Source organism: Cibotium barometz, chromosome 22 (assembly GCF_041138505.1).
Source record: "Cibotium barometz isolate CiBa-2024 chromosome 22, ASM4113850v1, whole genome shotgun sequence".
Classification (NCBI taxonomy): Eukaryota; Viridiplantae; Streptophyta; class Polypodiopsida; order Cyatheales; family Cibotiaceae; genus Cibotium; species Cibotium barometz.
Genome location: NC_141067.1, coordinates 29,513,902 through 29,529,453, shown reverse-complemented (window position 1 = coordinate 29,529,453; position 15,552 = coordinate 29,513,902). Strand labels below are relative to the sequence as shown.

At 40.3% G+C, this 15,552-nt stretch overlaps 1 protein-coding gene across 1 annotated transcript in view; it reads right to left on the bottom strand.

Annotated features, from left to right (window-relative positions):
* The window catches only part of LOC147626516 (transcription factor ILR3-like), a 5,921-nt gene extending 5,387 nt beyond the window's left edge, over positions 1–534 (bottom strand). Inside the window, exons 1-2 of the mRNA XM_086816936.1 lie at positions 239–534; positions 87–143 (exon numbers count right to left, since the gene is read on the bottom strand). Coding sequence (XP_086673062.1) covers positions 87–143; positions 239–351 — 170 coding nt within the window. The 5' untranslated portion in view covers positions 352–534. The remainder of the gene's footprint in view (positions 1–86; positions 144–238) is intronic.
* Positions 535–15,552: the final 15,018 nt, after the last annotated feature.

Below are 15,552 nucleotides of genomic sequence, written 5' to 3'. Positions count from 1 at the left end.
GTGTGTGTGTGTGTGTGTGTGTGTGTGTGAGAGATAGAGAGAGAGAGAGTAGTAGACCCTGCTAAGGATTGGCTTTGTTATCGAACCTCTTTTTGTTGTCTTGGTTGAGGGAATCCCCTTTAGAGCTGGTCTCATGCTCTGCACTGCAGGTATAGGAGAACGGAGCCGGGATTTGGGTTAGAAAGAAGAACATTAGTTAGGGTTAAAAAAACAGAATTAGGGTTCGGTTTTACAGAACCTGGAGTTCCAGAAGGGAGCCGCGGCATCTGGCAGCTGTTGAGGGTGATCCGGCTCGTCGAGAAGGTTATGTTCGAGAAACGAGATCCATCTACTGGCTGGAGAAGAGGCCATGGCCACTGTATGCGAGTGTGTGTGCGCGTGCCTGCGTGCGCAGAGGGTTTACTTAGCTATGGCGGAGGGGGGGCCCAATAGCGACAGGGGGAGAGCGTAGCGGGCGGGAAGGCGCAGCGAGGGCAAGCGGGAAGTGAGAGGACATGTTTGAGCGTTTGAAGATGGTGGCGGTGGCGGCGGTGGGCGAATGAGCAAGGGCCCATGATGCCATGGCTGCTATATTTTGCTGTCGTGGGGCAGAGCGCCATCGCCATGCATGCACACAGCGTTGATTGAGATCGAGAGAGAAGAAACGTGACGGGCACACGCCAAGCATAAAATTATATATGATAAATTATAAATCATAAATCATAAAATTATAAATGATAAATTATAGATTATCAAATGCCCTCTTATAGAGTTTCCTTTAACGTTTAAATTTCCTTATGGAAATAATCACTTTTTTTTTTTGGGGGGGGGGGGGGGGGGGATACCTTTCCATGCACATGAAAATGAACCACTTTAAGTCCAACACATCCACACACACACAAAAAAAAAAAAACTGTCTACAAATTTTTTACTCATACCTGGCATTGACTTATCAAACTGTGGAATCTCAATGTTACAAAACTATGTTAAGAAATCCTTCTCACCATGGATTGGGGAGGAAATTGTCATTTTGAATGAGCATTATTTTTGTTTTTAAAAGTTCAACCTAATCATAACTAGATTTTTAATATTTTGAGGAGGTATTACTTTTCGTTCTCTCGTCAATTTGAGAAGGATCTTTTAAGATTTAATTAAGTTCTAGGCTAATTTGAATCTATCTTTTCCTGAACCCTACTAAGAATCCCTTCCAAGCCTCACCATGACATCACGACTATGGCCCATGGGCCACAAGTCATAAGTCGAATACACACATATATATAGATATATATAAATATAAATATATATGTACATATATAAACTCACACACACACACACACACACATACATACACTGACTAATAGGTTGTTGCCTTGAGTCATACTCATATACTAACCGTTAACTCATTCTAGTCAAACAACTCAAGTGTTCAATGCCCACCTCATAGATTATATTAAAAAATCAAAGTAGTTGTGGGTTTTAACTATTTTTAAGGGCATGGCTCATGTAAAAAGTCATGCATAATCATGTGGTTTTTCTTATAGCCTTTAACACCCCATTAAAGGCTATCTCCATGTCTTTCACTATCGTTGTAACCAATGACTCTGAATAGTTTATTGCATTTCAATCTTATTTATTGATATGCTTAAGCTTGCAGATTTTGAATGGAGAGTCAAGCCACTATAGTCCTACCAAAATTCCATAGTTCATTGCTCCACATATTTTAAAGATGCAGAAGAAGTGCCTTTCATGAACATTATAGCATCCCACCAACATAATGTTAAAAAAAGGTGTGATGTTTTTTTCCTCCTATTTTCTACTTTTTAAACTCAATTATTAGGTCTCAAGGACATTAAATCACTTCCAAACTTCACAAAGGTGTGTATTATCATAAATTGAACTATAATGATTCATTTCAATTCATGCCATACCATTAATTTAGTTTAGTTAATGCTTAATAACAAGTTTTCTTGTACTCAAACTTCGTAGGGTCCAAATGCATGTTTTTCATTATGAGCTTACCAAGAGAGACACTGCTTGTACTTGCATATGAGGATACTTTTTTACTATAATTATTTTTTACATACTAGGCATGATATATGCTTAGAGGACTAGCATGAATGGCATGTTTGTCACTATCTGATTCACAATTGATGAGGTCTACACCCTACTAGAATTTAGAATATTTTGTTTCTAATAATGTATATACTTTATCTAATTCCTCAAACATACGTGTATTGTTTTTTTTTCTAAAAACATGGGGTAAACATATACGTATGAACATGTAAAGAGGATTCCCATGTCATCAGGGATTTTATATTCACGTGATCACAAAATTTTTCTTGTTAATAACATGTGTGAACATGTTATTAACATGTTCACATGTTAACATGTTCACAAAAAAGCCGGTGGCAAGCGACCTGGTAACCGGGAAAAATCCCGCCGGGCTTTTGATATACCCCGGCGGGCCCGCCGGGCTTATGCTTTACCCGGCGGGGCCCGCCGGGGTCGTCACATATCCCGGCGGGGTACATTTTTCTATATATATGGGCCCGGGGGGCCCTTTGGGATTTCATTGCTGACAGCACACAGGTAATAAAAACTTGTGTGTGTGTGTGTGTGTTTGTGTATGTGGGTGTGTTCGTGCGGGCAGCCGCCCACTGTCGCAATGCGCGGCAAGATGTGGGTGGTCCGCCACACGAGGGATGTGTGTGTGGGTGAGTTCGTGCGGGCAGCCGCCCATTGTCGCAATGCGCGGCAGGATTTGGGTGGCCCGCCACACGACTGGTGTGTGTGTGTAAGGCCATTCTTCGGAATGGTGCTTACCCTGGGGCACTTAGTCGGTAACGCGGCTAGTCTGTGTCCTATGGTAAGTATGGCACGCCGTAGCGGTACTAGTCGGTAACGCGGCAAGCATAGTATCGTTATGGCGATGTCACCTTCCCTTCCCTTCCCTTTGTCAAATGCGGACATATGGTCGGTAACGCGGCCAGTGTATGTTCGTATCCTATTGGTATTCCCATAGAATCGGGCGGCATTTTGTCGTTAACACGGCAAGTTGGTGTCGTCTGCTAGTGCATAAAATGTTTTTTGCATATTGCGGCATTTGATCGTTAACGCGGTCGAAAAAGTGTCGTAAATTTGCTTGTGTATTTCGGCATATGATCGTTAACGCGGTCGAATAAATGTCGTAAATTTGTTTGATTTGACTTGTATTGTTTTTATTGTGTTTGATCCATGCGATACTTGGTTGCTAACGCGGCATTAGTATTTCATGGATCAAAGTTTACATCATATTGTCTAACCGTTTTATTTTATAATATCGTGATTCGTAACTCGAAAAATATGAATCTCTCTCTTCTTACCCCCCTCTCTCTCATGATACACTTCACAACTCTTTCTCTATCTCTCTCATGATTCACTTCACAACACGATAGATGTGTAGATAATGATTTTTTTTCTCTCTTAAAATATACATACTTCTTAATAATTTTTTTTTTCTCCCTCTATTTACTTAAAAATTAAAACAATACATTATCTTTCTCTTTAGGAACTCCCAAAAACATTAAAAATGTGATTTAATGTTTCTTCTCTCTATCTGTCACAACTCTCTCTTCCTCTCCTCTCTCTCTCTCTCTCTCATGATACACTTCACAATTCTCTCTCTCTCTCTCGCAATGATACACTTCACAACTCTTTCTCTCTCTCTCTCATGATACACTTCACTAAATACTTTAGGTATGTAGATGAGGAGTGCTTTAGGATTACAAAACATTATTTTTCTCTCTTTAGGAACTCACAAAACTATAAAAAATATCATTTAATGTTTCCTCTCTCTATCTGTCACACCTCTCTCTCTTCCTCCCACTCTCTCTCTCTCTCTCATTCGATAATGTATACACTTCGTAAGTGATAATGCGCTTGTTGCGGTTGTCTCACGTTCGTTAATGTATTGCATGATGTTGAGTTCAATAATGTTTGATATATTCTGTTTTTGTTTGTTCATTGATAAGTAATGATACACTTATTGCTGTTTTCTCACGTTTGATGATGTATTGGATGATATTGAGTTCATTAAAATTATTTGATATTCTGTTTTTGTATGAACATTGACGATATTGATATACTTGTTACTGTTCTCTCACGTCTGCTTGATGTTTATTTCAGTAATGTTTGATATTTTGTTTTTTTATGTTTAGTGTTATTTGCTGGATTTACGAAGACGATCAACATGCTTACTCCCGAAGAGCGCAAAATTGTTCTGCGAGCAATTCGCGTTGAAGCGGTCATCACAGTATCACAATGTACTGATGATGTCGTCAAGAAGACCAACGAGTCTGAGATAATCATGCGAGATCTCATAGACCAAATATGGGAAAATGCACAGCGGCGGCTTCGAAGCGGAGGCAACGCTGAGCTGCTGGATAGACAGAAGATAGCAGATTTCAACCATCAGCACATAACACGAACCATTTTGGGGAGCATGCGAGTAGCGTGCAGTGATCTTCGAGATGCTGCCCCGCCTGAAGCCAACATGCAACGTCTACAGTTATGGGACGTTGTATGGAGCGAGCAGAGGGCCAAGAGCAAGCGCATGAAGGCGTTGGATGCAGAGTCCCTCCCCAAAAGAGTTCGAATTGCCCAAGACGTCGCTGCAACGTCCAGTCAGGCAGATGCAAGTGGTACAGGTGTCATTAATCGTACCATCTACAATTCTATGTGCACACATCTTATTGGCATCCCGCACGAAGCTCTTCACGAAGGACGAACAATAGGCTCCGGTGTGTTTGGAACAGTAAAAGAGTATGCAATTAAAGGCATATCTTTTTTACCCGAGCACATCACTTTTTGCGGAAAGCACTACAAAGGAGAAGGCAGCGCGAAGTTCGAGAGCTTCCAGGCAGAGCAGGGTATGCAAGTGCTACATCCATCGATTGTCCGATGCATTGCCTTTACAAAAGAGGCTCCTTGGATCACAATTTTTCCGTACTTTAATGGCGGCGCTCTTGGTGATACTCTACTGAAGGTTCCCTTCAGATTCAGTGAGTTCACCAGAGCCATTTTTCGTTTGGATCGAGGATGGAGACAACCGCCGCCTGATAATATCCCTTTAGGTCATCTAGAACTTTCAAAAATAAAAGAGGTAGTAATAAACATGCCACATATTATGCATGCCCTGGTGGAAGGTGTAGCGGCAGCGCATATGGCAGGTATTGTACATACCGACCTACATCCTTTTAATGTAGTGTTGGATTATACAAAAGAGCTAAAGCCACGCATAGGTATTATCGATTGGGGATTGCTGCTGAGAGCGCCCAAAAAACGGGTGTCTCTCAATTTTGTTTATGAAGCAGACAAGAACCCCGAGAAGGTGGCACAGGCAGTCTCCCACGCAGACAGAGAGCGAAATAAACGGCCGTGGATAGCCCCAGAGCTTTATGATCCATTTTTGGCAGATGCATACACTCCTGCATCTGATGTTTTTGCCTTGGGATATTTATTACAAACTTTATATGACTTTTGGAAGAAAGTGCAAGAGTTGTGGATGGATAATAGTTCCCATGACAAAGTTACCATGGATACTATTATTCATAGAGTCAAAAATTGGATGTTTCTGCCTAATCGCGATGAGCGAAAGTCAATTTTGCAAGTGGTTGAATTTTTTAGGTCACTAAATACTGACCCTACGAGGGCACAACGTCCTCTTGTAGAGCTATCGGTGGCATTCACCCCGACTTTGTAATGATACAGTATCAAGAGATGAAGTTTCAGGAATTTGAGAATTTGATGTGTCCAAGGTTTCAAAATTTTGTTTCTCTTCAAAATTTATTGTTTTCAATGTTTCAAAATTTTGTTTCTCTCTTCATTGGGTCTTTGCAATATCTCTCTCCTCTTCTGGTGTTTAAGTTTATGTTTTCTCTTTAAAATTTGATGTGCGAGCATTGTTTGAAGTGTTTTTGGAGTCAAGTGGATATTTCTCATCGAGTCTTTGCAATACATATCTCCTCTCGTTGTGTTTGACTTCAAGATTTTGAGAGCAATGGTCAATTTATCTTGCGTTGATCTTTACTGATGTCGTTTACGTTCATGCAGATATGGAGCAAGCGCAAGCGAACGAGCATCAGGAGTTAGCCAAGAAGGCATACGAGAGAATGAAGGCCCTTGCACATGGCCTGACAGCCCGCGAAGCTACAAGAACAGCGTGCAGATTATCGAAGTGGACAAATCCAACTTATGCCCAATGGAAAGACATAAACAAACGGGTAACCACAGAGATGATAAAGGCAATATGGCCATGTCCAGATGGCGAGATAAAGAAGGGAAGATGGAAGATTTCTCGTTGCACTAACAATGATATCAAAACTAATGCCGAGCGCATTTTCTTGGAGGTGTACGGCCGTCCTCTCCATAACGCCGACGCTCCACTGTATTTTGCTAAAATGCTATATGCTCACTTTGTACTGGAAACTCCAGTGGACTTCGCCTCCAGAGAGGCCACTGTCAACACCCACGATATACGTGAAGAGACAGTTACATTCACAAGAGAAGAACTTGCTCTTATGGTGGAGGGCGCCGGACTGGAGTTAAACCAGGTCAAAGAAAGCTTAGGGGCACAGCTAGCAGAGAAGGAGAAAGAAGCTGACCGATTAACTCAAGCGTCAACTCCTCCCCCGGCCAATAGAGGAATTCAAGAGCAGCTAACAAAGATCAGCCAAGACGTACAGAGCATCTCTTCACGTATTGCTCCTGTGCGCCAAGGAAACCACATCTCTCATTTTTTGATACATCCTGATCTTGTGGGAGTTTCTGCTGAGGCTACAAGTTCCTCCACCCCCCAATGTCCTGTATGTTACAAAGTATTCGATGGGTGGAGCGGCCAGTATATACTACCATGTGGACACTACTACCACTTAATATGTTTAGTGAGACAAATGCAAAATACTTCCACATGTGCATTGTGCAGTGTCCCAATAAATCAAGGTATTTATACAATGTTCGGCATGGCTAGCGAATATAAACCACCAGGACCTTTAGATGCAACTCCTAGTGCAATTCGCAATTTATTTCAAGATGAGAGCTAAGAAAAACAAATTCTACTTTTGTATTGATAATTTCTCCAAATATGATCATTTGTACAAGTACTTTTTATTAAATTAATAAAGTGACTTCTTCCTCTATGTCAGTATCTTGCTCCAAAATTCTTTCACCGTTTACTCTCTCGTCTGCTAAATTAAGCTCATCTAAGTCAATGTCTAAATTGTCTTCTATCTCAAGGGTGGTGCACAACGTACGTCCAACATCAAAGTTCTCGTCTACATCTTCACAATTGTACATCCATCTGGGCATATCTTCTTCATACTCTTCGCTTTCGATGTCTCGCAAGATCTTTTCATTGCAGTACATGTAAACAAGTTTATCTGCTCGATCCGCAAGAAGTCGATTGCGAATAGTACTATGAATATATTTATACATGCTCCAGTTTCTTTCTGAGCCTGAGTTTGAAGAGCACTGACTTAGAACCTTCATCGCAAGGTTGCGCAATAAAGCATAATGCTCACCACCATTCATCATCCACCACTTCCATGCAGGTTGCTCTTTAGCCATTTGTTGAACAAGGGAGTTGGAAAATAAACCCTCTTTCAACCGAAATGAGGTCATCTCCTTTATGCACTGTACACGATCATCATCATTATTATAGAAAGTGTTTACCACTTTATAAAAATCTTGCACCACCTCAACGTTGGACATCAAATCCATATTCCAATATTCAGGATCTAACATGTAAGCAGCACTGTGCAGTGGTGAATGCGCTCCAATCCATCTAGCATGAAAGTACTTCAACAGAACTTTTCTTTGTCTACTAGAGAACGGTACACGCCATTGCTTCTCCACCACTGAATGCTCTAATTTCTCAGGACACTCCAAACTCCGCTGGACAGTCCACCATTGCATCCATGCTTTTCCGAGATTAGGCGCTCTTTGATCAAGGCTTCGTACAGCATACATAACAGGCATCATTACATGGTATGCATCCATCACACTGTTCCACCAACTTCTTCTCGTAAGCGCTGCCTTCAAGACTTTGATTTTCTCTTTCACTTTTTCAAGTTGAGTGCTCTCCCAGTCATGAAATGCCATGCATGTAAATGTTTCACAAACTGCATCTTTATTTCTAAGAAGAGACTCAAAAGTGTAAAAGTGAGTACAAAACCTAGTCTCCGCTGGAAGCTTTAACATAACTGACATGCGAGGTCGAAACATATCCAAAACTCTCTGTCTCTTGAGCATGAATTTCACAAGCTGGCGAGCAGTGTCGACGATTGAGGCAAACCATTTGGTATCATCAGATTTATACCAATCTTTTAATACAAGATTCAAACTATGAGTATTACAGCCTACCGGAAAAATATGTGGATATTGTCGCTGTAGGATTCTGGATGCATTTTTACAATTTTTTGCATTGTCCATGACGACTTGGACTACATTTTTGGCACCCACTTCCTCTATCACAGTGCTAATAACTTGAGCAATGTAAGCCCCAGTTTTGATTGAACCAGCTGAATCCACGGCACGGATGAAAGTCTCACCTCTAGGTGAAATAACCATTACATTAATTAATGGTTTTCTTTGCACATTAGACCATCCATCACTTACTATACTACATCCAGAAAGCTCTATATTGCTAAGAATTATTCTTTGTACACGTTCTTTTACCTGCGCATAACATTTCTCTAATAGATCATTTCGCATAGCATGGTACGTAGGCGGTGAAAACCCTGGTCCAAACTCACCAATTTTCTTCCATGCTCTCTTCCAATGCTCACTGTCCACCATCATCATAGCACTCCCAGAAAAGTAAATCGCTTCAGCAAGGACGAGTTGTGCATCATCGAGTCGACCTTGACGTAGGCTTTCTTGCAATGAAGTTTGACGCATGGGTATATTTCCTACGTCAAAGTTTTGCTTGCAAGAAGATGCACTGGGTAGATTACTTTCTGGCTGCATATTGCCGTTCGGGGTACAAGTAGGCGATGTAGCGGGAGTTTGATGATTAGAAGAACAGTGTTCTTGTTGCCTTGATACATTAACGGGAGGAGTGTCATGTTTTCTTGAATCTTTCTTTTGAATTTCTTCTCTTATGCGTTTGGCCACTATAGGTGCAGAGGGGTGGGTACATGACTTTTTCTTCGGTCCGCCTAAAAAGTGTTCTCTTAGTCGAGGCGCCCCACCTGATTTTACTGCATGGCATAGCTTACACTCCCAATCTATGAATCGATCACCAACGTTAATTGCATATTGCCACTCTATCCCAGGTGCCTTTTTTTTCTGCTATTTGAAATTTGGACTCTATTGGAGGTACCACTGGATCCAACATTGTCCTCCATCTCAACAAATAGCCTATTCAACCAAGCATATAACAATGAATACACAAATGAAAAAACAACAAATCACTCACGTATAACAAAAACATACATCTGCAGACAAAGTACGTCGAAACTATCTTGACAAATACAAAAGATCATCACATAACACAAAACTATTTCAAACTATCTTGCAAGGTCTTACTACAAAACTACTTCGAAACTATCATGCACATTGCACCCCCAATGAAGGATGCCTTTTGTACCCAATTAAGGATACTTTACACAATCAAAGATCTATGCTTGCCCAATACTCTAGTATAGGACAATAGACCTTCTCTAACATTCACAAAAAAAATCAAAGATCTATGCTTGCCCAATACTCTAGTATAGGACAATAGACCCTTGTCTACTCTAAACTATATCAAGTATCAAGAACCAATACAAGCCCCTAAGCAGGACTCTTGGCTCCATCAAACCATTCATAAAGCAGAATGAGGTAGATTACGTACGTGGCTTAAATGCAAAGCTGAATGACTCCAAATTTGTCCCTAATCTCCGCAAGTATTAGCTACGAACCACACCCTGCCCCCAGTTCAAAGAACTAAGGACGAGTGGCCCAATAGCCTTAGGAGTGCCTACAAGGAAAGACGACAGCCCCTAAAATAAGGACGTTCTTCCCAAGAGGACACTTCTAGCAACTCGAGAGCTCTACAAGTACTTTGAGGAGAGATATCACGCCCCCAAAACAAGGACTATCTTCCCAAAAGTTGTACGACGGGTGTCGGGCAGTGTTTATATACAGAATAATACCCCGCCGGTGTTTTTGTTTTTCCCGGCGGGCCCGCCGGGCTTTTATCCTTTCCCGGCGGGCCCGCCGGGAAAACCTCATACCCCGGCGGGCCCGCCGGGAAAGGATAAAAGCCCGGAGGTGTTACTGGAATAGTGGGTTCCGGCAGGTCATTTCTCTGGTCATGTAAATATACAATGTGATCACAAGTTTTAATATGTTAACAATAGGTTTTGTTAACGTGATCACGAAATTGTGAAGACGTTAATGAAATCCCTGCATGTCATAAGCAACTTCACTTTCTCAATTTCAAGAATTCAACTTAGGTCAAAGAACTTTTGAAGTTGTGTCATGATAAGGATCTCATCCTTTTAAAATTTCCACATGACAACATTGCTTAAAATGTCATTAGAGTCAAATCAATCTCTTTCTCTTAAAAGTAAATCATGTTTTATATAGAGAAGAGCACCAATTTTTGTTATCATTTTAAATAACAATTTGGATGAGTGCCAAAAGTTCAAGTCTTAATTGCATTGGGAACATGAAGTTTAAATTATTTACATTCATCTCATCAACTAAAAACCTTACAAGGGTAAAAAAAGAGTCTTTGTAAAAGGGACATCTTCAAAAAGTAAAATATTAGGAAAACTCCATTTAAGATATGGAATATATAGTAAGCTTTGAAATTAGACAACAAATTTGGTTGGTGGCTAGGTGTGTCAAAGGGAACACTATGAATTTACCAAGGTATATGGTTGAACACAGTGTCATTATGTTCCTAAAATATTGGAAACAGGGTAAAAAATACTAAGGGTATCCCATAAGAAAGTGTAGAATGCTTCTGGAATGCTCAGCTACTTTTCTAAAATGTTAAAAGTAGGGTAGCCAATAATAAGGGGTATCCTATAAGACAATGCAAAATGTTGGGCTAATCTTCCTAAAATGTTGGAAGTAGGATAAAAAAGTAACAAGGGAAACCCCATAACATTAGGATATTTTGGAGGTCATTTGTAGGGCCTTGTAAGAAAATTGTCGATTCTTATTTTCTCTCTCTAGAAAAAATCTTGAAATGTTAAAATAAAGAGAACGTAAGAGTCATAAAAGTGTACTCTCTTAGTCAGAGAGGTAAATCTTCTCCTAGGCGGCCGCCATAAAGTTCATTGGAATCTTCTTTGAATTGATACATTCGAAACTGCAAGAATAAAGTTAGTTCAGGAGGATGTTATTGCACGAAAGACAGTTTGGAGGGAATGAGAACCTTCATCTTCAATTTCAAAAGACAAATGCAAGCCTTCTCTCACCATAGCGAGACATATTCTTTCACTCTGCCTCATATCCAACTTACTTGTTTTTAGAACACTTCAATGGAGAACAACCATGTACACACTGATTCTATTGAAGAGTCTAATCATGAAAGCATTCAGAGAAAGTACCATCTGCACATTGATCTAGAGAGTGAATATGCGCCCATTCAAAAATGCAGAAGTGGTCAACTATTACTCTCATCAGATGTCAAAGATCATATGAGGTTCGGGGAAGCAAGACATAGATCTTTGGTGTGATGGCTCCATCTATCCTATTGATCCCCGTACTGCTTCACATCGTCCCTTTTCAAATCCCACAACTCTCTTGCGTTTTGTAGGTGATGACGCCAAAGGCTTACTAGGATATTGCAAGTCACTTTCTTACATGAGAGAGACATTATTCACAACATTTAGTAACTAAGCTTCTTGGCTTGTCTCTGAATGCAAGACACAAAAAGTTAGATTGGAAGAACAAGAGTGTCAAATCAACAAACTAAGAAGTAACCTCCGCAAATACAGAGAAAAAGACATAAGCATTGGACCACGCATATGGAGAAGAAAGCTCAAAAACGTTGAGAACATGAGGCCTGGTTCTGGAGGCCTAAATAAGAGAATCCAAGCCATAAGGTAAGATTGCACTCAATGCATTCCCATTCACATGTATTTTATATTAGCAGTTAATATTATTTTATTTGCAGGGCTGCTTTGTGATTTACATGTTCTCTATGTTAGTAATTCGTAGTGTTGTATTTATAGGGTTGTCATACATCCTAATAAAGAGAATATCAATCCCAATCTTAATCCAGCAAAGCAACTGAAATCATTAGTAACATCAAGAATGGCAAGAGAAATGATAAAGAAGAAGAAGTTCAAGGTGGTTTAATGAGATATAGTGGATGAATTTGTAACCAACAATACAGTTTCGGCTACGGATATTCAATCCGCCATGGATTCAAATGGAGTTAGTCGTAAGGGTTATAGTGCTATCCAGAAGTCAGTGTCATCAGTCCTTGAGGCCGAAGGCAATAAAGCAAAGCTACTTCCAACACCTTACAAAAGTTTGGAGACATAGGGAGGATTTAAACACAAAACAACTTCACTATGTTGGTCACTCATACCACATTGTAGGAGAGTTTAAGGGAGAAGGTGGATGCATATTCTACAATGAACACAACAATATATTAATGGACTTGGAGCTCTTGCAAAAGAGAATGGTGGAGTTCTATGATATTACATGTGAGGAGACAGGAGGTGTACTTCAATTTGTCATCAAGCTTGATGAGTGCGAGATTATCAAGGAGAAAACACTTATGAATAGGGCTCTTTCTAATTGCAATAGGGATGATCTAAAGTATTTTAGCGTGCAGTCTAAGACAAACATCTGGTGGCTAGGTTCATTTGAGGTTAAGAAAGAGGACCATGAATCCTTGTTTTGGGTATTTCATCATACACATATCCCCAATCTCATCAAAGAACATATGAATGTAACCAAGATGCTCCATGTAGAGAAAAGGGGGGACTTTCAAGTTGAATGGCATCTTGCGAGTGACTTGAAGACTCTCAAGTGCTTATTTAATTGCAGCAAAGGGGGCCAATGCAAAGTCTTCATGCCTTTATTGCATGGACTCCACAAGGGTGATGGACTCTAAGTGGTGGAGACAACCACCAAATAGACAAATTTTGGATGAGAACTTTAAACCAGTGTTTGAGATTCCTCTTTCTAATGTGCATATATGCATGCTTCATGCTTTGTGTCGTATCATAGAGAAACTGGTATATCTCTACATTGGCTTTGCTTGGAAGATCAAGAATGTAGCAGAGAGGAAAGAAGCCATCTGTGCATTGGAGAAGGTGCTATCTGAAATTGGACTACATGGAGGTAATGTTTTCTTTCCAAGCCAATGAATAATCAGCACACAAACCCACAAAGTTAGGAAAGCAATATACAACAACCTATACAAGCATAATCGAATACCAATAGTGGAAAAAGATGCATAATGCAGTGAAAGACCATGAAGGTGCTTCAAGGAATGTCAAAGCAGATGTTTGGCATTCAATTGATACTCTGTTTCAAATGTGTGAGAAAGTCAACTACTCCCGCAAGACAAAAAGAGCTTTCAAGACAACTTACAAGCATTCAAAAAAGCATTCAGAGAGAGCTGCTTGGACTGACACCAATATTACACACTACATGGTTATGTTTTTAGCTTACTCTTGTTTCCTAGTCCCCCCTAGATACAACTTACATTGTATATTTTCTTATGCAGCATATTCTCTACAACCACATGCCTTACTTAATAAACAAGTATGGAGATCCTAGCATTTGGAATACACAAGGGTTTGAGAAATCACACTATATGGCATGAAATGCATATTTTAGGCACACACAATATGGTGGTGGAAAAAGTAAGGCAAATAGCCTACAAGAAGTGTTCCAATGGTTCTACAGAAGGATACTGTAACAACTACACAAAAAAGAAACATTGAAGTTATCCAAACTGACGACGCAGACACTCAGAGATATGGAAAGGAAGAGATTGAAGCGTTTCAAAGCATTTAAAAACTCAGATGCCATACAAGCACAAAATAAATGGAGAGAACAAAAGATTTTTGTTAATCATCATTGGACAAATAGATGTAATATATAAGTCTTTTACAATGTCTCTTTCCATTTCTAATGACTTTTGTAATTCTTGTGTTTCTGGCTTCCGTTTATACCTTAGCAAATGATGTTTGCCATACTCTTCTAGTTCCTGTGGGTTCTCTATGCCTAGAGACAATGCTACTACAGCATAGGTATGAAAGTAACACCTTCAGGTTCTGGCATAACCAGGGTAGCATCCAACAATTTCTAAGGAAGTAGACTTCTCTATCAAAATAATCTTCTCATAACTACCTAGAGACAAGGACAATGTCTTGAATAAAAAAATTACAACTCTCCCTTCCTAGCTCATGGCATTGTGGTAGATTATCATCTTTGCTAGACAATTTGGGTAGGTAGTGAGAGAGAGCTGCGTCTCGGCCACAGTACTCCCTTTTATGCCGCTACAATAATTTGTCATTGAATTCAAACGTACTCTGCAAAAAACAAAATAATTAAGGAAACATAAATCTACATATCACTTCTTGTGAGAGAGAGAGAGAGAGAGAGAGAGAGAGAGAGAGAGAGAGAGAGAGAGAACCTGAGTCTCATCTGTCAAACAAATAGTTGGTTTTGCCAAAGGTTAATAGAACTTTTGCTATCTTCTCCTACTCTGTTCATCCACTCCTTTGTGGAGTCATTCAACTTATCATAGCCATATTTGGCCTGAAGCTCCATGAAGGTCCTATCGTCTAGCACAAAGCCATCATCTTTGAACTTCTATGCTTTGCCCAAACATATGCTGAGACATTCTTTACTATTGTAATTATCCTCCAATGCTAAGTCATCACTGTCATCTTCTGAGACAAAACCACTGCTCTCTTCCTGAAATTTGGCAATAGCACATAGAGCAAAATCTTCCCTAAGACCGAAAATTTTCTGAATGTCAGATAGTAGCACATAACGTTTGTTATCCACAATAAATTCTGGCAGTACTAGCAATACTAGACCACACTAGTCCACTTTATAGAGATCTACATCCAAAGGTCTCTGTATGTGCACATCTTAAGAGCACCAATATCCATAGACTTGGCCTCCTCTTCCTCCTGTACTGTATCTCTTCCTCAACTTCGGCCTCTTGAGAAGGTAACTCATCTTCTTGGGGAATCTCATCTTCAATAGTACCTTCATAGAGCAGTTCTTCACCTCTTTCAGGAAGATCTTTATAGAGGCAGTGCAAGCAGCAGAGGAATCCCAATGGCTCATACAGCAGCCTGCAGCAGCAACTCATGTGCGTGGTACACCAAGTAGGCTTGTAGGAAGATGGGAGTTGCTGAAAACAACTCTTACTCCTTGTTCCAATATCTTCCACGACGTACGTGTGGTATCTTCGGTGACTCAGAGCCTGAGCACCGTATGGTCAGCACCCTCTAGGATCCTTCGCAGGTTACCTAGCGCTTCACTCATAGGCCGCTTCCTTAGTCCCTTATCCACTGCATCGGAAGCTCACCATTTAAATCGAACCGAGGCTGGTCAAGA